This window comes from Rhipicephalus microplus, unplaced genomic scaffold (genome assembly GCF_043290135.1).
Source record: "Rhipicephalus microplus isolate Deutch F79 unplaced genomic scaffold, USDA_Rmic scaffold_18, whole genome shotgun sequence".
Taxonomy (NCBI): domain Eukaryota; kingdom Metazoa; phylum Arthropoda; class Arachnida; order Ixodida; family Ixodidae; genus Rhipicephalus; species Rhipicephalus microplus.
Genome location: NW_027464591.1, coordinates 11,430,371 through 11,452,612, shown reverse-complemented (window position 1 = coordinate 11,452,612; position 22,242 = coordinate 11,430,371). Strand labels below are relative to the sequence as shown.

Sequence of the window (22,242 nt, the reverse complement as noted above, 5' to 3'; positions counted from 1 at the left end):
AATGGGGTTTAGGGACCGGGAGGGCAAAATAGACTTTAAGCGGATAGCCTTAACTAGAAGGAGGTTATCTGATTGGTGGCTAAAGTCAAGGCACGAGTGAAAATTAAACCCTCCACTGCAAAGTACTAATCCTCACACTCACTTAAAAAAAATGTAGTTTTTGGTACGTTAAGTATTACGGCTTAGTGGGGCTAGCCACCGCCCGATCTAAAGGGTACAGCCATATTCATCTATCCATTCATCTATCCATTACGGCTAGGCGTTTTTCATCTGCGGCCCATAGGAGCACGCCAGTCGACAGTTGTTCGAGACCTGCAACTGTGCACCACTATTTCGGAGGCTATGCAAAGTGTTGTGTTGTTGCACCGTCCGCCACAGGTGACGCTAGCGACCGAGAACATTCTAAAATAAAGGAGAGAAAGGGTGTGGCAGCCGTTTTTCTTCTCATGCGGCAGGCATCTTCTAGAGGAGGCGTTGTTTATGCAATGTATCCTTTAGAAAGATGCCTGCGACTTGAGCCGAAGATCTGGTTCCCGACCGTTTTCTGTTCCATAGAGGTTATATCACCTTCCTCCGTGGAAGTGTGGCAGCTTGGGCTAGTTGGTATGGCATGACAATAGTTATAGCGCGAGAACAAAACCACGACACAAAGACAAGAAGGACACGAAGCGCTCGTGTCTTTCGTGTCCTTCTTGTCTCTGTGTCGTCGTTTTGTTCTCGCGCTATAACTATCGTCATTCCTCCGTTGGTTATATCCTTGTCCTGTTCTCTTCTCCACCACTCTCTCGAACAGGGTCGGCTGTGAGCGCTTGGTGCAGCGACCGCATTAAACCTTGCAGCCTCTAAGATTAAAAAAAAAAAAATGTCTAGTGCCGTCTCGGAGGCAACACAGTCATGTTTTTGCGATTACGCCTCTTCTGAACCTAGCAAAAGTAGTAATGTTGGCTCCGAGCGCTCCTTGCGGAAAAATTACCAAACTATGAGAAATTTTTCAAAAGCGTGTGATGCCACAGGCATTTTTTTAGAGGAGGCCTTGATTTATGCGAAGTGACGAGGCTTTCAAAATGCAAATACACACCCGTGCCTCACCTTAGTATGTCGACAGCATTGAAATAAATTATAAAGACGTTGTTTATGCAATAAAACGTTTAAAATAAACCAAAAATTGTTCTACACTGACAATGAGTTGTAGAGCGCGGGCATATTGAAAACGCATAAAGTACCGAATGTCGCGAAACGTCTTAAAAACACAATTCATGTACTGTGACGCCACTCTGCTGCCAAGGTGAAAGTAAATGGCACCAAATGTTATGTTTATATGAGAAAAGGTCCTGTATGGCGTGCCCTTAGTGTGTGCGACGTTCAGTGAGAGCGCTGGAAGCAACGTTACGCTTGATTACTCCCGAGTCCCAACAGTGGTGTTGGGAGAGTCTTGGGCGTACACTTCGTATGTGCGTATATATGTGCACTCGCGCAAAAACATTCAAGAACGACATGGTTGAAATAAAAACCCTGAACGTAAAAAAAAAAACGCCAGGCCTGCGCGGAAGGCGCAGCACAGTCTCAGTGAAAGCTATAAGAGCGGCTTTGATAGGTTTTTCTAAACCCTCATTGGGTAACTGCTGCAAGCACACTTGCTGGGTACCCACTACGGCATTATTGGTAATAATTTCTGGGTTGTATGCCGTCATTCACTATGCTATCCCTCGTCATTCTTCTGAGAAGCGTGTTATCGGCTAAACACTTGCAAAGCATTTTGTGCGAATAGTCCATGCAGTGGCTGACCACGATGAGGAATTATGCCTAAAGTGGGTATGCGCCGCAGTTAATAGGTGATCCCGAACAAGCTTTTCTAATGGATTGGAGCATTGGACGACCCACTCGTTACGCTATTCGCATTGCGTGACGCCTGGCTTTTCTTTTGCTTTTCTAAAACGATTTTTTACTCATATTAATGCGATTCCTTTTCCGGCATCAAGCCTGCCTAAGACAAGTTTGCGAACAAGTCCCACGCACCGGTGTGGCTCAGTGGTGGAATACTGAGCTGGCACTCAGCGCACCCGGGTTGGAGTCTGTGTCCTTGGTTCTAGGTTTCTATTTCGTGCGATAGGGGCTACCGACACTAGTGGCGGCAGACCCTTACGATGGCCCCGCCGCGGTGGTCTAGTGGGTAAGGTACTCGGCTGCTGACCCGCAGGGCGCGGGTTCGAATCCCGGCTGCGGCGGCTGCATTTCCGATGGAGGCGGAAATGTTGTAGGCCCGTGTGCTCAGATTTGGGTGCACGTTAAAGAACCCCAGGTGGTCTAAATTTCCGGAGCCCTCCACTACGGCGTCTCTCATAATCATATAGTGGTTTTGGGACGTTAAACCCCACATATCAATCAAGACCCTTACGATGCCGGGCGTGACCCGAGTTGTGATTTCATAATAGCTTTCGCTGTAAAAAAAGTTTTGCCGGAAGGGCAAGTGGCCCCTTTCATACCCGGCGTCCTTGAAAGATCCGAAACAACACACTGAGATTTGCCATGCCTGCATAAATGAAGATGAAGTGATAACATGTTGCTCACAACGGCTCCCCCCTTATCAGTACCGGTCTTGAAATGAAGCATTGGTTGATATCTCGGCCGCCATTATTGATGTTGTATAAACCCACACTTTAATAAGTAACGTACACATCCGACCTGGCCCATAGCCAAGAGGGAAAGCCATAGCTCCCCCCCCCCAAAAAATAAAATTCGAAGGGGGTGTTTTAGCGAGGACAAATATAACAATAGGTGTGTCTCAAGCAAGCCCGTAGCCAAAGGGTGGGAGTTATGATTGGGAAACAGCTTGAAAAAACACAGGACACACTGAAGCTAGGCAACGCACACAACGCTGTGTGCGTTCCCTTTTTATGTGTCCTGTAGCTTTTCGCCTTGTTTTCTAAGCATGTCCAACCAGCAAGTCCAGATATCCACACTTTTGGCACAGGGGGAGGGCCTATAAGCTACCCCACCTCCCGAAGGTGGTAGTTTACCGAGAATAAATAATGAAAATAGGTGTTTTAAAGCCTTTCACAAGTACCCCCACCCCTCCCCGAAAAAAAATTCTGGCTACGAGCATGGGACAGACTTGGTACCCCCTTTGATCTTTATTTTTTAGGGGGGGGGGGAGGAGAGAATTCTACCATATTTGAATGGGTGTTGTATACGTACACATACTGAATTAGAAATTTTCATGGAGGTGGTGGTATCTGCACACTTTCAGGTATGGGTGATTGCCACGCCCGACGTAGGTGGACCTCAGATATTGAAGGAACACTAAGGAGAAAGAGTGACTTGGTTTAGATTGACAAAATGTACTGTGAGAACTCTAATGCCAAAAGTTTCACTCACATAAGTTCATTATTAGCAGAGAAAATTAAGGTAGATGATTCATCTTGAAATTTAAAATGAAATTCAATTCCAATTTGTTACTTGATATTATTATATGATTATAAACAGCACGCTGTTACTTTATCTAATATTTATGCTTATGTTATAATTCCTTGTTTTATCGTATCTCTCGCTCAATATTATTGCATAATCACAAGCACAGATTCTATTGCTTCTAGGTATTTAGTCCTCTTTTTCAAGGTGTGGGAGCGGGATAGTTGCTATTACATCCGACCTTTCTCTTTTGTAATTATCTGCGAACCTTGAGGGACCAATAAATAAATAAATAAATAAATAAATAAATAAATAAATAAATAAATAAATAAATAAATAAATAAATAAATAAATAAATAAATACATAAATAAATAAATAAATAAATAAATAATAGCCGCGTCCCTGCCGAAAAAAATAATCACAAACGGCGGTATCGAAGACACGCCTGATGTAATTCTTACGTTTCTAAGAGACTGAATGCATTGCGGTGAAGCTTGTCGACGCCATGTTCAAATCGCTGCAAAGGAAAAGCACACCGGCGTCTACGATTTCCGATAGAATTCTTTCATTGCGTAAACGCACAGCCTTTTCGTCACTAAATTTAGAAATTTCTTTTTTTTTTGTCAAATACGCCCTCTTGGGGGTACACGCGCATATATATCTAAAGCCCGCACTGGACAATATAATAAATCTTGAAGCGAGCCTTGCAGACCACCGTTAATTTGCATGGAGCTCATCGATGTCCTCGTAGATGTGCTCCTCTTCGCTTGCGGGTACGGTAGGGCCGACCACTTTTTTGGGTTTGGCAGAGTCGGCCCCTTCCTTGGGTTTGGCACCGTGCGCCGCTGCAGAGCCCTCCGCGCCGCGCGAGACGTCGCCTTTCTTGCCGTCCCGTGACGTAGTCATCTCGACGTCGTCCAGCTCAGGGACGGACTCGTAGGAGATTTCGGCTGACCCGTCCTTGTCGCGCAGGTGAAGGTAAGACTTCCGGTAGCCGGGCACTTCGACGTCGTCGTACACGTTCTCGTTCCACGTGCTCGACGTGTCGGACGGCACTCGAGACGGAAGCGGGGGCCCCGTCGTCCCTGGTGGCAGCCGCTCGCAGAAGGGCTTGCGTTTGGGAGGCTTCCTGCATGGCTGCACGAATGTTGCACAACGATATAGAGTCCCCGTAGAGGCTTGGAACATGCACAAAGTCACTGTATATGCTTAGAGTAAGAGCGAGCAGAATAAAGGACACCACGGCGTTTGTGATGTCTCGACTTCTTTCGTGTGTGCGTGTTAGCACACCCAGTCTCTTGAATGAACATTATATCAGGCCTTGAAGACGCTTCCATTCTCTAACAAGAACAACAAGGGTATTTGGCGAGTATTTGTGTCCCACATATAAATTCGTCATTTATCAGACGTGCTTTCCTTATATCCGTCATAACGGTCCAGTGATTATGATTCTCGACTGCTGACTCAAAGGTCACGGAATCAAGTCCTCGAGACGGTGGCCACATGCAATGGAGGCGAAGTGCCGAGAGCCCATGTTCCTATAGGCTTATGTGTCCTTGAAAGGATACCGGCGGGTAGAAATTTGCAAGGCCCTCAGCTACGGCACGCCTTAGAATCGCATCCTGCATTTCAGCCGTTAAACGCCAACAATTAATATTAATATTACTGCGTGGTAGAAGTAGAAGAGAAAGTTGGGATAGTTGTAGGTTCATGCTTGGAGTGTAAAAACACCGCGAAATAGATACGAGGACTGAATAAGACACGACACAGGTGCTGAACTCGCAACAGAAAATTTATTGAATGGCACGCGCACGCATATCAAGCGGCCGACCTGTAACCACGTGGCATGGCGTCTGCGCAGCAGAGCAAATAGAGCGCAAACATTACCTTATAGTGACGAAATTAATCACGTGTGTAAACACCCGAGAAAAAAGAACAAACCTGAACCCAAGTATCTAACCTATAGTTCCTTTTCACCAAGGGCTACAGACGCTTTAATTACGCACATTTCCCCCTACCTTTCAATGTAGAATGCTTCCATCATCCCCAGCGCCCCTACTGTATTGGTCTTTATGGCCAAACAAACAAGAGGCTTCCTCTTCCATTGGCTGGCAGCCACACTCCCTACAATGAGCTGGCAAGTGTAAACCGCCAGATGTTTACAAGTTAATAATGGTACCCTATATAAATAGAACACATCAATTACACTGGACATGTCTATTCTTTTTCTTTTCCGGATAGAACGAGCAGGTCTTGCGCAAATCTGAACTCCTGCTGTGTAAATGGCAGCAAATTGAGGACATTTTATCGGCAGCTAACATTACAACGCACCCCATGGATAGCTACTGGCCGCATCCAAGAAAGTGCACCTTATGCATGTACCTGAAACCAAAACCAGTCTCTTTTAATTGCGCATGCGCTCTCTTATCGTACGCGTCCCATTAACGGCTTTGACCGACTTGATTAGTTTTTGACAGTTCCTCAAGATTGCGGAGTCTCAGTGTGGTAAACAGACAGCCCAATCACACTAATTTGGCAGTGTTACTTGCCACCATCTAACGGCTACTGTGGGCCTGTCCTTTGAAGAACACACCACACGATTTCGCCGAACGTATACCTGTGCCTATAAGATGCGTTGAAAGAGGAAGTTGAAGGGGCGCATATGTTTTCATATATGCAATGAATGAGAAAGCATGGTACATAATATCTTGCTACTGTATTGACCTAATCACGTGACGGCATCACTTGGTCACAAAAGTTTTCTTGCTCTTCGAGCTGTAACGCCAACGGGTGCCTGATTTTACACTTCATTGGGCATATGCTTTGACGCTGAAAAACAGCGATATACCCGTCTTTATGGGCTGAACGAACACTGAACAATATTTTTGGCGCCAAGATTCAAGCTGATTTCAATGTGCTGCACTGAAACTGGCTTCACGACAGAAACTAACTTCATCTCGTGGCAGAAACTTTATATGAAATTAATGAATGCGTCTTGCCGCTGCGCTTTGACGCGCGCAATAAATAGCTTGCCGGAAAATGCCTGCCAATCCTGCTCCCTGCATAATTGCCTACCCAGTGACTTTGCCACTTATAGCCCGCTCATACAGCCGTAATTCACGCACTTGGACTGGCTGGTTCCTAATAACAAATAGGAAAACCTTTCAGCTTGCGGCAATGGACGCTGGACATGCTAATTTAAAATAGCGCTAGTACGAGCCACTTGTTACGTACAAAGTTAAAAACAGTGTGAAGTAAACACGGACCAGAATTCACGCAGGACCAGCGTTGATTGCCAACTGCTTTGTTTATTGAAAAGGGCATGCACATACATTGAAACAGGAAACTCGATGCGGCTCATGCCGCGGCTCGAGGACTCACACGCCGAGTCACGGAGAAGCCACACTATAGGAGAGGAATTCGCATGGTTGCCTAAGGAAATCACAAACCATTACTGATTGGAAAGGGCCCAGTATCCTCTCACGCACCACACACTCAGCAAGGAGCTAGCGGTTGCTGGCACCTCCTTCAAACAAACGCATACTCGAACCCGGTGGCATATAGCCGATATTGCCCAGGTCAATACAACGATAGGTGCAAATTATGTAAGGGAAAGGTGGATCCACTGGGCCTGTCGAAATGTGGTCTGACAGGGTCACAGCTGATAATGATGAGCAGTGGGATACCATGCTGCTCAGCTCAGACCCAGATGAACAGCTCTGGGCAATTCGATTGGCAGAGGACGCCGCCAGGGCCGGAGGGCTCCTGGCTGACTCCAAGGCGTGGGATCCGTACCACCAAGGCCGCCGTATTTTTATAATAAATGATTTCCTCCTCTTCCTCCTCCTCAGAGAAGCTCAACATGTTCTGTTCTGAACATGTTCAAATGTTCTGATTGCATCTGTGTCCACCAGCATATTTCTGTTTAGTCATAAGAGATTACTTTTGTCGATAGCTACATACTTCGTCTGTTAGGCTAATCAAGGTTGCGCTAAGACACTCTTCATCTTCTCCTTTAATGAAGAAAGCAGCCCAAAGTTCACGTGCAGTTTGTTATTTTGTACGTGTGCAACATCCGAGTCCCCCGAAAACGTGGCAGGCAGCCACACTTAGCATAGTGAACTTCGCTACCACTTCTTGCCTCGAGGCTCTTTGCCTTTTGGCGCAGATGGTCGTTTAAGCAAATGCCCGTCTGCCCAATATAGGTGCTCCCACAGGTTGTCGGGTACGCCGCTTCGCACCGGCAAGCCACGTAGGTCTTGGCGTGCTTTTTTCCACACTACTTGCCTGTTTTATCCGTTTCATTTACTTTCTTGCATAGGGAGCTTTGTTTGTTGTGGGCCGAGAGTACCACATGGACTTGCGTTCGTCCATCAACCTTCTTGAAGCAGTGGGAAACACTGTGCAAATTAAGAATTACCCCAGTATTTGAACTTTGAAGGCTGCAGGGGGATGCGTACCTTCGTGGACCTTCGAGGGCTGCAGTCAACGAAGATCAGCTCTCCGTCCAGCCGCTCTTTCTTAGCCTCAGCGTTAGCGACGCCAGCAGCTTGCGATCGAGTGGAGCATGCAGCAGCGAACCATGACATTTCTCAGGACCCCACAAGTGATGACCCATTTCACAAGCTTAGAGTGGTTAGAAGAAAATGATAAAGTGAACTACAAGTGTGCATGGTGCGCAGGATCAGCAGGTATGGTTTCGGTCGAAGTGAATTTCCATGTATATATAGGAGACGGATTTTGCCTTCAACAGGTAACTCCCGGGTAAAGCTCAGGCCTGTAAAAGAAGAGGGGAGCATGCTGAATATTCTTCCCACTTGAGTTGAGGTCCCTCCAGGTTGGGCCTTGACTTTCGCCAGCAAATAATCTGAAGCGTCGGTGTCACTCACAGCAACCATTAATACCATGACGCACGTTGCAGCATACGTGCCACCGTTGTGACTTTATCCCAAGTTTTGCTTTGAATCAGCGACGCTTTTCTGTCTATCGCATCACACTTTCGGATTACTCTCTCACTGTTCTGCGGCGAGGGTTTCCTTAATAATTGATTACGCACGTCAGTCGCTGAAATAAAGTTGCCACCACCAAAAGTCCACGCTCACGCACCTATGGTAAACGGCGCATTATGGTGTATCACGGTGTAATCAGAGAATTAACTCTCGTCATAGAGGCAACAATGACAATAGAGCACTAGTAAACATGACCGGCGTCCAGCTGCTGTGGTGGAGTAGCCTTCTTTTGTCGACAGCTCCTGAACTTGCCGCTGTTCGTGCTGCGCTTCGTTTGGTCAGTCAACAACTACCTCAACAGCGGTTGATCTTTACCGACTCCAAGACAGCCCTTGAATTGGTGTTATAGTTGCCAAGCACCAATATATATTGTGAAACCTATTTTCTATTGTTATGAGACAGTGTCCCACTAAAGCGGTTAGATAGGCGCCGAGGAAGACGACTTGATTTTGGTGTAGGGTACAGCGTGTTCTCCATCTTGGCTTGCGCGTTGGCGCTGTGTAAATATATCTTCAAACGCCTAGTTCCCCGTGTGCCTTCACGTAACTATTCGGTGAAAGGTGCTGGGTTACAACGCACGACGGAGTTACGCAGCGGACGCCTAGTCACTGCTTCCAACATGTCAACCGGCAGCGACACTTCGTCAACTGCCGCGCACAATGCATCAACGGCGCTGACCTCCCCTGTTTTTCTTGTGGCCGCTCCCTCTGCGCAATCCCGGCAACTTTTCGCGAACGAATGGTGGGGACGTGGATGAGTGGCTTAAACTCTACGAGCTCGTCAGCCAAAATCACAGGTGGGACCAAACATTAATGCTTGCATACATCATCTTTTATTTGCAAGAAACGGCCAAGACATTGTTTAATAACAATGTGGACGCGATCACGAGCTGGGACGTATGCAAGACCAAGTTACGCAGGTTGTTTGGTCAATCTGCTTGCTGCAAGCAGGCCGCAAGGAAAGAACTTGGCGCACGTGTAGTCTTACCTGGCGTATATACAAGATGGGCTGACACTCTGCCGTAAAGTTGACCAAACCATGGCTGAAGCCGACAAGGAAGCGCACGTGCTCAAGAGCATCGCAGACGATGCATTTAACCTCCTTGTGTGCAAAGGCGGTTCCACTGTGCAAGATGTTATCTTGGAGTACCAACGCTTTCAACAGGCTAAAAGCCGTCGGATTTCCCACCACTTTACGCGCCTTCCCAACTCTGCTGTGATGTCAGCTTGCGAGGATCTCCGTATAGCGACCCAGCCCAATTCACACTCCGGTGACATTACGAAAATCGTACGCCACGAAATTGAGGCCACATCACCCGCACCCTTGAAAGCATAGCACCGAGTGATCCTCAGCCGACCATATCGCTAATACAGACTGTTGTTCACCAAGAACTAGCCAACGCGGGTATTCACACAGTCTGCTTTGTGCACCGTCCCGACACTGTCAGTTCATCTACCTCCAGCCACCCACAGCATTACCACCGCCCTGCTCCACGTAACCATGACCCAAATGCGTGAAGGACGCCTGACGTCAGGCCGATTTGCTTTCGATGTGAACGTTTGGGGCACATTTCCCGTCATTGCCGAAGCACGTGGACCTCACCGTATCGGGAAAACTCAAGCTTCCCCAACTTGCACTCACCAGCCCATTTCTATGGCCAGGAACTACCACGGCGTGAAGGCTCAGATAATTACGACCCGACCAATACGACCACTGCCCAGTACAGTCACTCACCTTCACCTCGACGTAGATCTCCCAGGTCTCCGCCACCCCCTCGTTCCCCGTCCCCATCCTCTGCCCGGCGATTCTCTTCAGGAAACTAACGGCTGCAGCTCCTGGAGGTGACGCTGCTGATACGACTTGCTCTCCAATTCCTCTGTTGATGCTCCCGACTAATCAGAACCTGATCGACGTTGAAGCGGACGGTTTATCTGTTAAAGCCATGGTAGACACTGGCGCCCATATTTCTGTGATGAGCCTGCACATTCGTGACCACTTAAAGAAAGTCCTTACTCCAGCCCCTTCACGCAGTGCTCGTTTTGCTGATGGTGGTACGGCTTCTGTTATTGGCGTCTTTACTGCACGCGTTACTATCGCCGGCCGTCAAACTTCAGTTCTCTTCACTGTTTTCTCCCTGCACCAATGATGTGATCCTCGGTCTTGTATTTTTGTCCGCTCATTCCGCCCTCATCGACAGTTCAGCTGGTACTGTGCAACTTGACCTACCATGTCTGATTGATCCGCCCAGTCCACCCCAAGCTCGTATGTGCTCAGCTGAACATGTCCGTTTGTCACCGCAAACTGTGACCTGCATCACCGTAAAGCCGTCACCACCTGTATCTGATGGCGACTATGTGCTCGCGCCCATCACATGCATTCTTTTGACTCACAGTGTTACCTTACCACACCTGTTAATCAGTTACGTTCAAACCGCGCCTGCGTTCCTGTGCTCAACTTTGATCTGTGTCCACAAGTGCTCCCGCGTGGAATTTTCCTCGCCATGCTGACTCCCTCTGACGAATGCATGATCTCAGCTCTGTCTTCGAACGATGCTGGACACTGCAGCTACACGCATGCTCGATCTTCGCAAGCAAGCCCATCTGCTGACGTTAAAGAAATGATCGCGTCAGACCTTTTGCCGCATCAAGCTGACGCACTCTTTCACGTTCTTAAGTCATACTGGGACGTATTTGACTTTTGTGATCGTTCGCTAGGTCAAACGACTGCTGTAAAGCACCGCATTGACACCGGCGATGCCTCCCCTGTCCATCGACGGCCATAGCACGTATCTCCAACCGAGATTCACTTAATTCAAGCAGAAGTTGACGAAATGCTCCCCAGAGGCATATAATTGAGCCATAATGCAGTCCATGGGCTTTCCCTGTAGTTCTTGTCAAAAAGAAAGACAACACTTGGCGATTCTGTGTTGACTACCGACATCTGCACAAGATCACTTCAGAGACGTCTACCAGCTACCGCGCATAGACGACGCCCTGAATTGTCTTCACGGCGCTAAGTATGTTTTTTTCTATTGACCTAAGATTAGGGTACTGGCAAATTGCTGTCGATGACATGGACCGCGAAAAGACCGCTTTTGTCACGCCAGTTTAAGGCCATGTCCTTCTGGTTATGCAACACTCCGGCCACCTTCGAGCGGATGATGGACTCTCTTTTGTGTGGGTTCAAATGGTCAATTTATCTGTGTTACCTTGATGAAGTTATTGTCTTTTCTCCAACCTTTGAGACCCACCTCGATCGCCTATCCTCAATACTGGCTGTTTTTCGCATTGCCAGTTTCCAACTGAACTCGTCAAACTGTCACTTCGGACGCCAGAAACTAACCTTGTTGGGCCACTTGCCGACTCCTCTGGTACGCCCTGATCCTGATAAAGTGCGAGCCGTGCGGAACTTGCCCATTCCGACCGGCACTAAAGAAGTCCACAGCTTTCTCGGTCTGTGCTCGTACTTTCGACGGTTTGTGAATAACTTTGCGAAAGTAGCCCGTCCTCTCACAAAATTACCGAGAAAAGATGTCTCATTCACATTGGGTGCGACGCTGGCTACGGCGTTCTCTAAACGTATTACGTTACTAACAGAACCAACTGTTCTGGCCCATTTTGCCCTACAGAAGTCCGCACCGATGCCAGTGGCCGCGGAATTGTTGCTGTTTTTGTCCAGCATCAAAGTGGCTGCGCCCGCGTTATCGCCTATGCCAGCCATCTCCTCTCGCAGGCGGAAAAGTACTACTCAACCACCGAAAGAGAATGCGTTGCTCTCGTTTGGGCAGTAGCAAAATTTCAGCCCTATTTACATGGTCGACATTTCCCTGTCACAACCGATCACCACGCACTTAGCTGGCTCGCATCCTTGAAGGACCCGACTGGGGGCCTTGGTCGATGCATGGCACTACGACTCCAAGAGTATAACTACTCGGTGTCCTACAAATCTGGCCGTTTACACCATGACGCTGACTGCTTATCTCGGAATCCAGTAGACCCACTTGAGGCGTTCGATGAAGCGCCATGTGTGCTGACTCTCTCCGCTTTAAGCAACATTGGTGAGGAACAGCGCCGAGATCCTGTCTTACGTAACATCACCGAGAATCTTCATTTTGCGGCACCCTATCCGTCTACTCGATTGTTCGTGCTCAAGGATGGTACATTGTACCGTTACAACGTCCGCCCTGATGGACACAAACTGCTCCCTGTGGTACCTTCCCACTTACGTGCGAGCGTGATCAGCCAGCTCCACGACGCTCCCACTGCCAGTCACCTCGAACTGTCTCGGACGTATGACCGCGTACAGCGCCGATTTTATTGACCTAGTCTTCATCGCTCGGTTCGAAGCTACGTTGCCCCATGCGACCAGTGTCAACGCCGAAAAAACCTTCTATATGAGTCCTGCCGGGTTCCTCCAACCACTTGACGTTCCCTTCGATCCCTTCTTTCGATTTGCCCTATCGGAAAAGTTGCCATGGTGGATACTGGAAAACATGGTGGGCGTAGTGGAAATAATAGTGGGCATGGTGGAAATTATGATGGCTATGGTGGGACGTAGTGGAAAATATGGTGGTTATGCCGGGACATACCGGGTGGTTTGGTGTACAGATGATGGGTAAAGTGGAAATGATGGAAAGCAGAAGCTAGATATTGGGCAATAATGGGACACTCTGCCCACCATTGCGATAATGCTGGGAATCGTCTTGACCTCCTAGGTCCACTTTTGGGAATAAGTGGATAGCTTTTGCGACGGATCACACAACCCGGTACGCCATTGCACGGGCTCTGCCAACCAGCTGTGCTACGGGCGTTGCCGATTTTCTCGTGCACGACGACATACTTCATCATGGCGCCCCACGCCAACTCCTCACAGATCGTGGGTGCTATTTCCTATCCCGAGTTATCGACAACCTGCTTCACTCCTGCGAGAGAAAACATAAATTTACAACAGCCTACCACCCGCAAACCAACGGACTGACTGAACGATTTAACTGCATTTTAACTGATATGGTGGCGATGCACGTATCATCTGACCACCAGTACTGGGACGTTGCATTGCCCTTCGTTATGTTCGCCTATAATTCTTCACACCACGATGCAGCTGGTTATTCACCTTTCTATCTCGTGTTTGGACGTGATCGAACTTTACCTTTTGACACCATCTTTCCGACAGCCGTCGACTCGACGACCAAATACGCCTGCGATGCTATCACCAGAGCTCGCAAAGCACGAGAAGTTGCCCGTCAGCGCCTTTTAGCATTGCAAGATCAGCAGCGGCAGCGTTACAACTCCCATCATCGCCAAGTTTCCTTTACTTCGGGCTCTCTTGTGCTATTGTGGACTTCGACTAGGCGCTCTGGAATTTCTGAAAAACTGCTTTCCCGCTACTCGGGACCCTTCCGCGTATTGAGCCTGGTGACAGATGTGACCTACGAGATAGCCCCGCTCGAGTCTTCCTCCTCCTCCCCTTCACTATCTACAGACATTGTTCATGTATCTCGCCTTAAGCTTTACCACTCGGCAACATCATAGAAAGCACCGAGACGGTGCTTCAGCACCCGGGGTTATGTTATGGCACAGTATCACACTAAATCGGTTAGATAGGCGCCGAGGAAGACGACGTGATTTGGTGTAGGGCACAGCTCTTGTTATCCATCTTGGCTTGCGCGTTGGTGCTCTGTAAATATATCTTCAAACGCCCAGCTCCTCGTGTGCCTTCACGTAACACTATCAATGTAAACATTGAACCTTTCATGGTTCAATGTTCAACCTGTCGTGGCCCTTTAAAGGGGCCACGACAGGTTGGACACTCTACTTCCAGCCTCTCATAACCTTTTAAAGGGGCCATTCCAGGCAAGAAGTAGAGCGTCATTATGCTTATAAGGAGATGAAAAATGCGCCATAGAAGAATATTTCAGTGCTAAGAAATAGCAGGCCGTATACTTCGCCCACCACCAGTGACTGCCATTTCACCATGTGCGTGTGACGCCATGAGCTGGAAGGAGGGAGCCGTAGTTTTCTAACAAATTTTAGGCGCTGCGAGTGGTTCAGTTTCGGTGCCAAGCAGGAAAAAGCCAAGTTATTTCGACTGCACGCGGAGCAGAGCATGGACTAATATTGTTCGCTGGAATTCAGACGCTCGCACAGCTAGTCACTTGTTACGTCACGGCTCGCGAGTGCATCGTTAAGGCCGACTCTCCGGCAACCCGCGCGTTCATAACGTTTATTCATAAATTAAACACTCGGCACAATGCACTCAACTTTCTTCAGCTTGTTCAGTTACGCACAATAATTAAAGCTCGTAACACTGATCATAATCGAAAATAGGGTGGCATGACCCCTTTAAACAACACCAGATGGTCAACGTTTCAAGAACCCAACATTGCAGTGGTCTTTTCTTTCTTTCTTTCTTTCTTTCTTTCTTTCTTTCTTTCTTTCTTTCTTTCTTTCTTTCTTTCTTTCTTTCTTTCTTTCTTTCTTTCTTTCTTTCTTTCTTTCTTTCTTTCTTTCTTTCTTTCTTTCTTTCTTTCTTTTTTTTCTTTCTTTCTACGAAGGCATGCAAAAAGAAGGCCGATTAGTCCCACACTGCGATTTGCGGTAAAATTAATAAAAAGACATACGCCATTCTATGATGCGGCTTTCCACTGGGAATGTAAAAAAAAGACACGTAGTAAGTTAAACAGCTTCATGCTTTCACTGAACACAGTTTCATAATAGTTAATTTTTTTAAAAATTTTCGCTACCTAAAGTAGAGCTCACGTTACAATCGGGTAAGTACGGTAGTTTCACGGCTGGGTTTCGCGAAAGAAAGCGCTTTTCAGTGACATGAGCATCGCGCGCTTCGGTGGAGGGCGCGATCGAGCTTACCCAGAAGCAGCAGTATGAGCATTTCGGAAAAATGCACCAGTCCCTGAAAGTCAAAGGAAAGAAAAAATAAATATGTCCGTTAAACAGTGAGGGTGCTCGGTAATGCCAGCTGTTCTACATGTCAAAACCTAAACGCGATTATGAGGCATGCCGCAGTGCGGGGCTCCAGAAATTTCGAGCATCTGGCGTTTAAGGAGGCACTGACACCACTTTTAGGAGGTGTGTTGATTCTTCCAAGCAATTTTTTTTGTATAGAAAGGCCCTTCTTAGCAAAAAAAAAAAAAGGCAGATCCCACGTACAGTGGGAATCGATGATATGCGAAGCACGAAGGAGAAAAGTTAATATGTCACTCTAAAATCAGCACAATGTTACTAAGTGGAGGTAAGTGATGTTGTACATGACTTACGTGTCATGATTATCATGTATGGATGTCTAGTTTACCTTCGTCATCTATTCAAGTCATGTGATACCGAATTTATTATACGGGGAGCAAGCGAAACGGCCGCGAGCGCATTATGAAGGGCCCAATATACTCCAATGCAGCGTTGACGCACACGTACATTGTGATGGCTATGTGTACATTGTGACGGTTATGCAGTGCTTTTGAATTTATTTCCGTTGCTTTGTGAATAATTTCTCTGACTATCACACTAATAATTCCACTGCAGCGAAATTATCTAAATTTACAGAAGGGCTACGCACGGTGTCCCTCTCTTGTTGTAGCGACTGCTTCAATCTGCATTCGCTACAGTTGAAACCATATCAAACTGTTGTTATGAGGTGCTAGCATTCACGGACGCTCTTAGTGAATGCGTACCTTTTCTCAGTGCTCATATAGGGACAAAATCGAACGTTGGGCTAGTTGGATATGCAGGTCCTCTCTTGCTTTGTTTTTTGTGCGCCTGAACGACAATTATTTCATGGTGAAGCTGGTGATGTGACTGGCATTAAAAAGCGTGAATTTCATTCAAGGTTTATGGACGGTACCGTACTCCGTTAGGCTACACATAATTTGGAATTTTTATCACTAGGCAGGCCACACATACACTGCACAGTGGCGACGTTATTGGTGAAAATTGTAGAAAAGTCACAACTATTGGCGACATTTGGCTCGTCATTTGGCGAATTTCACACGAACGTCAGTGGCGACCCTGCATTGAAGGGTCACTGCATAAAAAAACTTATCTGGAAGAAATTAGGCTCCAACAAAAATGAACATCAGAGGTGACACAGAGAAGTGCTGATTGTCTCACTTCACTTGTCTGCCAAAAGCTGCTAGAAATATGGCACTTCGAACGGTGCCATCGAAGACCCGATACAACAACAACAACAACAACAACAACAACAACAACAACAACAACAACAACAACAACAACAACAACAACAACAACAACAACAACAACAACAACAACAACAACAACAACAACAACAACAACAACAACAACAACAACAACAACAACAACGTCGATGACGACAACAACGACAACAACAGCAACAACAGCAACAACAGCAACAACGATACTGATAATAGTGCCTTTTATTTTCTTCAAATACAGCAGTACACGTTGCTAGAGGTGCCAAAGACAATTGGCTTGAGTGAGTGGCGTAGCCTGGGCCATGCCCTGGCTGCGCTAGAACACTATACTCATGACCACTCCCGCCCTCCCCCTGCATTTTTTCGTCATGACATACAGAGCAAAAAATGGCCACTTCAAAAAGGTGCCCCCCCCCCCTTTACACCTCTGGCTTGAATGGTTGAGCATGGCAGATAGCAAAACAAACCAAACGCGTTACACGGCTAAGGCGCGTTCACACTTGGCCTTGAAGAGAGCGAAACCGGTAAAATTCACCGGAAGCTGGCTCGTTTCGCCGCCCAAGCGGCCGGAAAACCATGCCGCGCAGCTGGTGCGCAAGAATAGCTCCGAGACCAATTTTTTCGCCACGTGAAACCGGATCCGGTTTCCGCTTCACGGATTTGCCTGCGCTAGATTGAACCACGTGACCTAACCAGCTGGCCAGATATTCAACATTGCGGCACAGGAGTCGGTAGTGACTCGCATCGGCTCAAATCGCAAACTACCCGTGCAGCACGACGAAGCTTGATGGCATCAACAAGGACGCGTTCATCGAGAGCCTGACTTGGATTACGATCGCCGAGAACTCTGGAAGTAGATGGTGCAGCGGCAGCGAGTCAGCATGTCCTAACATGTCTTGCTTTTGTGTACAGCCGGTTGAAACCGCGCCGCCGCTGCCGGTGCATTCGCTTGTGTCGTTTCTGCTGGCTTATATCCCGAAACAACGTTTGAAAAGGTGCGAGCTGTTTCTTTGTGTCAATGACTATAATACGAACTTTATATCTCAGGAAGCAGGCCAAATCGAATTAATTGTCAAGGTAGCGATGGCAGCGGCGGCGGGATGGGGCAGAGCGAATGTGAACATCTTCGACGTGTGCGGCTGTGGTTTTCCGGCGCCTGCGGCGTTTTCGTTTCTCTTCACTTGTCAGGTGTGCATGCGCCATAAAACTTCTTTACTAGCAACCGGGGCATGTGTTGGTGGTGGTAGTGGTTACAATGAAGAGGAAGAAGGCACCTAATTTCTGTCTGCCTTCAGGCGACACGGCACAGTGCCTTGTAGGGTTGGGGAGAAGGAGGGATAAAAAGAATAGAAGGAAAATAGAAGGAGAAGACAGCCAACGAGAGGAAAAAGAAGGAGATAGGAAAGTGGGGATCCGGTCGAAGCAGTCCAAGGGCGGGGCACCACAATGCGAGAGCTGCACGGCTTCAGGAGACCGCGGAGGGCGAACCAGTCGGCGGGAGCTACGCTGAAGTCGGAGATCGCGAGGGCACAACCGTCCAGCTTGAAATCCTGCGAGCGAATCTCCGGCATGTGTTGCAAGAGTGTAGGAGATGGGTAGGTGCAGTGCTTCGCTGCTCCTTCTCTCGCCATTCACTGTCTCTCCTCTCTGCGCCCCACTCTCCAATCCACTCGCACCTCACTCTCGACCGTTGGCTGGCTGGGCCCCTCTCAGAGCTCGTGTCGCAGAAATTGCGCCGTCGGCATCGGTACCGTTCGTTGTGAGCGAAAAAAAATTGCCCGCAGCTTCCCTCGGGGGAACACTGAGGAGGATGCGGAGCATATAATTGGTTAACGGGGTGTTAAAGTGCGACTTACTTGGGTCGATGGCTAAATTGGTTAACGTGGTTGTGAAATGGGGTGTTAAATTGCGACTTACTTGGGTCGATGGCTAAATTGGTTAACGTGATTGTAGGAGGGGGTGTTAAATGAGTGAACACGTACACACGTATGCGAAAGGGCGGCGCTGGTCGAAGGGACGTCGATCATTGTGTTTGTGGATTCGTTGGAATTCATTTCACGCGACCTTGGACGTCGACGCGCCGTACAAACCAACCGACGAGCGGCAACTGAGCGAGCGAGCGCCGACCTTGAGTATATATACCGCGCGACGGCGCATGCACTGTCAGCTGTTGAATGTTCTCGAAGCGCGACGCCACATGCGCGTCCACTGGAGAATCAGGAGAATTGTAGATGTCGAACGCGGTGTGTAGAGGAGGAAGCGTGCACAGATGGTGGAGGAGTGAAGCGCGCGCGGTGTGTAGAGGAGGAAGGGATGCACAGATGGTGGAAGAGTGGGCGATGGCACGACGGCGCATGCGCGCGCGTCAGCTGTCCAATGTTCGAGAAGCGGTGCGGACGGCGCGGACGGCGCACTACAAGGCGCGAGTATAAGATGCTTCCGCATCTAAAATCGCGAAAGAAGCAAATGAAATAAAGAATACATTGTTCGGTCCCAATGAGGATCGAACCCGGGCCGTTCGCGTGGCAAGCTGGTGTCCTACCACAAAGCCACGATGTTACAGCTTGTACGAAAAAAAAAGAAACTGTACATGAATGTCATGTAGTGGAAGGAGTCTTCTTAACGCATTTTGTTCGAAAGATGGTACGACGAAAACGAGCCCATTCGGCGATTAGTAGGCGCATTTGGGAGACCATCAAACTACGTCAAAAAAGGCCGGGATAGTGCAGCCATCGCCGCTAAAAACACACAGAAACTTTCAAACATCTCTAAAAATTGACAGCTATGTCTATCTAGCGGAAAACATATGCCTTCCCAGAGGCATTGATCAAGCAGACAATGCTAGATAATGTGCTGCCAACTGTGAGGCATTGTCAGACTCTTTATAGCCTCCGAGATGGCGAGCGCGCGGCGTGTATCTTGGAGGCCATGCGATTCTTGCTTTAGATCAAAAACCTGTATGTACCATTCGCGCACGCGTGTATGTGTGTCAGTGTGCCATCTGTGAAACATTGTGAAAAACGTGTCTCGACTACAGCAGAGCGCCGTTCTAGCAGAGGGAAGTGGCCACGGTGCACAGTCACTGCATTACAATAGGTACGTCACACTTGTGCACGCGCGCGTTTCTGTGCGTGTGTGTGTAACAAAACATATTAATAACTATGCACTTAGCGGTTGAAGGGCGCACTAGGGGCTGGATTTGCTATCGCGTTTAACTCTTAAAGGCGAGGCTTAAGAGTCCCCCAATTTTTTTTCCCTAGCGGGAAGGCTCAGAGTAAAGAACAAAGTACCCCGAAATGTTTACCATTTTTACTAAATACAGTATTTAATAAGCGAGTTGATTGGACAAAAAGAACAACAACAACACAATGGGTACGTAGAAGCACTAGGACATACACGTGAGAGTTATTACCATTTATACAACAGTTAAAAAAGCGTAATTGAGCCTAAAAATACAACTATGTTTCTGAAGTGAAATGTCACACTTAATGATTGTTTAGCAGCATGCTTGAAAATAAGTGCGTATAAATTAGCACCAGACGTGCATTACATTTATAAACAAATACGCAGGCTTTCTGCATGTACTGGCACTTGCGGTTCATGACACTCGAACTAAACTACATTTTAAGGATTTCATGGAAGTTACGAGCGTATATGTATAAAGAACCCGTGCTGGAAATTAAGTTTCACAAATTTGCCTGGTGGTTCCAATTCATTAATAAAGTGCATCGACCAAGCGACAAAAGCCGACCAGGGAACACACACAGTCTGCAGCTAAGCGCTTTGCACGTTCGATCGGGAAACACAGCCTTTGAAACGTAACCACCCGCCCAACAGTCACATCGACAATGAAAAAAAAAGACACGGGAAAAGCGTCGAAATACTCACCACAGACCAAGATGAGTCACCAGAATGCTGACCCACATTGTCGTTGTTTGCTTGGTCCTTTAATATTGGCTTCTACCCACTATGGGCGTAGGAGTGCGTCGTGAGCGTAATCACCAAAAGGGAAGAGGGGTTGAAGTCTGACCCGCATTTCTAGTCTGTCGGAGCTGTGTCATCAATGTTTTTGAGAGCATGGTTACGACCACGCAGATTCTCAACAATAACGGTGGCCGAAGATCCCGGATGTGGCATTTTAATTGATTGATATGTGGGTTTTAACGTCCCAAAACCATCATATAATTATGAGAGGCACCGTAGTGGAGGGCTCGGAAAATGTCGACCACCTGAGGTTTTTTAACGTTCACCCAAATCTGAGCGCACAGGCCTACAGCGCTTTCGCCTCCATCGAAAATGAAGCTGCCACGGCCAGTATTCGATCCCACGACCTGCGGGTCAGCAGCCGAGTACCTCAGACACTAGACCACTACGGCGGGGCGATGTGACATTCCAGAAACTACTTACCCCCTTTGCTGCCGGAAAGCCAGGGACAAAATGAAGTACATTGTGGAAAGCACGCCATCGTTTCATTCTAGTTCTTTCATCAATGGTGATGCATGCCAGAAGAGACAGATTATGGGCCAGTTGGTTGTACATATAGCGTAAAATTTTTGTGCGCTACAAGTCCACACCATCAAACATGTCTTTTGTGGACGACCAATGGCTGGCATGAGAAACGAAGAAGGGGACTCGGACTCTATCATCTGGCTGCGTTGAAGGTCAAGGGATCAACTGAGCAAGCCAGCACTCCTGACTCGTGCTCGTGGACGCCACCCCCATTTCCTCCTTTATTTGCAACACACTCCCGCGTCTGCGGAAACTCGCGGCAATGTTCGGGTGCACAGCGGCATAAGTTCAGGCGGACGTCGGCGAGTGAAATGCGAACAATAGAAAGGATGGGGTTGTTACACGGTGGCGACGGAGGGCTCTGGGGAGGTGGTGACGCTTGGGGAGGTGAACATGATCTGCTCCTGGTGTTGCATCTGAAGATTCTCTCTCTGCCGCGCGATCATGTGCTGCTTGATTACTTTGAGTGTCATGTGGTCCTGAGCGTGTGCCTGGCTCACAGGTGCTTCTGAGCTGCATGAAGACTGCAATGTCGACGACGACTCTTCTTCGGTTGACGAGGACGATGACGATGCCAAATGATTTTTAATTCCATCGTGCAGTGTCCTCGTCAAGAACGGGAATCTCGGCAGCGTTGAGAGGCAGCGGAGATTCATCCACATAGTCTGTTGCCGTGAGCGGATTGTCGGCGCCTGTCCCAGCATCGTGAACGATGGCGCACATCGAGCTGACGTTTTCATGTTCATGAGTCTTACGCATGATGGTGTTTCTGGAGACATCACTGCAGAAGTCTCCAGACGACTGGTTGATCACGGTTGATGCCGCTTGGCGAAAGCCCTCGTTTGCGCCGGATCCCTGCATGATGCGCATGGCGTAGTGCTGGAGGAGTGAAGTGTGGCGCTCGTACATCCAGCGCAGGTCTCTTGCGTCAGGCGCTATCTTCTTGTGATATTTGGCGGCGTCGTAGATGGTCGTGGAGTCCACGTGCTCGGTTGAGTGCAGCTCGTAACAGCGCTGCTGCTCGCTGTACCAATGATCGACTTGCTTGGGATTCAGGGGAGACAAACTGGAGTTTGTACCTTCTTCCTCCTTTATTTGCAACAGGGGGCGAGGGAGGGTCAATAAATCTGTGC

The 22,242-nt window shown here is 48.1% G+C and overlaps 1 protein-coding gene across 1 annotated transcript; it reads right to left on the bottom strand.

Moving 5' to 3' along the window:
• Positions 1-3,996: 3,996 nt before the first annotated feature.
• Positions 3,997-20,574, bottom strand: LOC142785148 (uncharacterized). Its single transcript, XM_075883599.1, has 3 exons — positions 20,489-20,574; positions 15,285-15,327; positions 3,997-4,546 (listed from the first exon to the last, which is right to left on the bottom strand). Exons 1-3 carry the CDS (start codon positions 20,524-20,526, stop codon positions 4,127-4,129), a joined length of 501 nt encoding a protein of 166 aa, XP_075739714.1. The 5' UTR covers positions 20,527-20,574; the 3' UTR covers positions 3,997-4,126.
• Positions 20,575-22,242: the final 1,668 nt, after the last annotated feature.

What these genes read in the sequence shown, in the direction of transcription:
- LOC142785148 (XM_075883599.1), bottom strand. Translation starts at nt 20,526, where the DNA reads ATGTGGGTCAGCATTCTGGTGACTCATCTTGGTCTGTG. An exon ending in GTGACTCATCTTGGTCTGTG is followed by an intron (nt 15,328 to 20,488) that starts GTGAGTATTTCG and finishes TTTGACTTTCAG; the next exon opens with GGACTGGTGCATTTTTCCGA. An exon ending in GCTCATACTGCTGCTTCTGG is followed by an intron (nt 4,547 to 15,284) that starts GTAAGCTCGATC and finishes ACATTCGTGCAG; the next exon opens with CCATGCAGGAAGCCTCCCAA.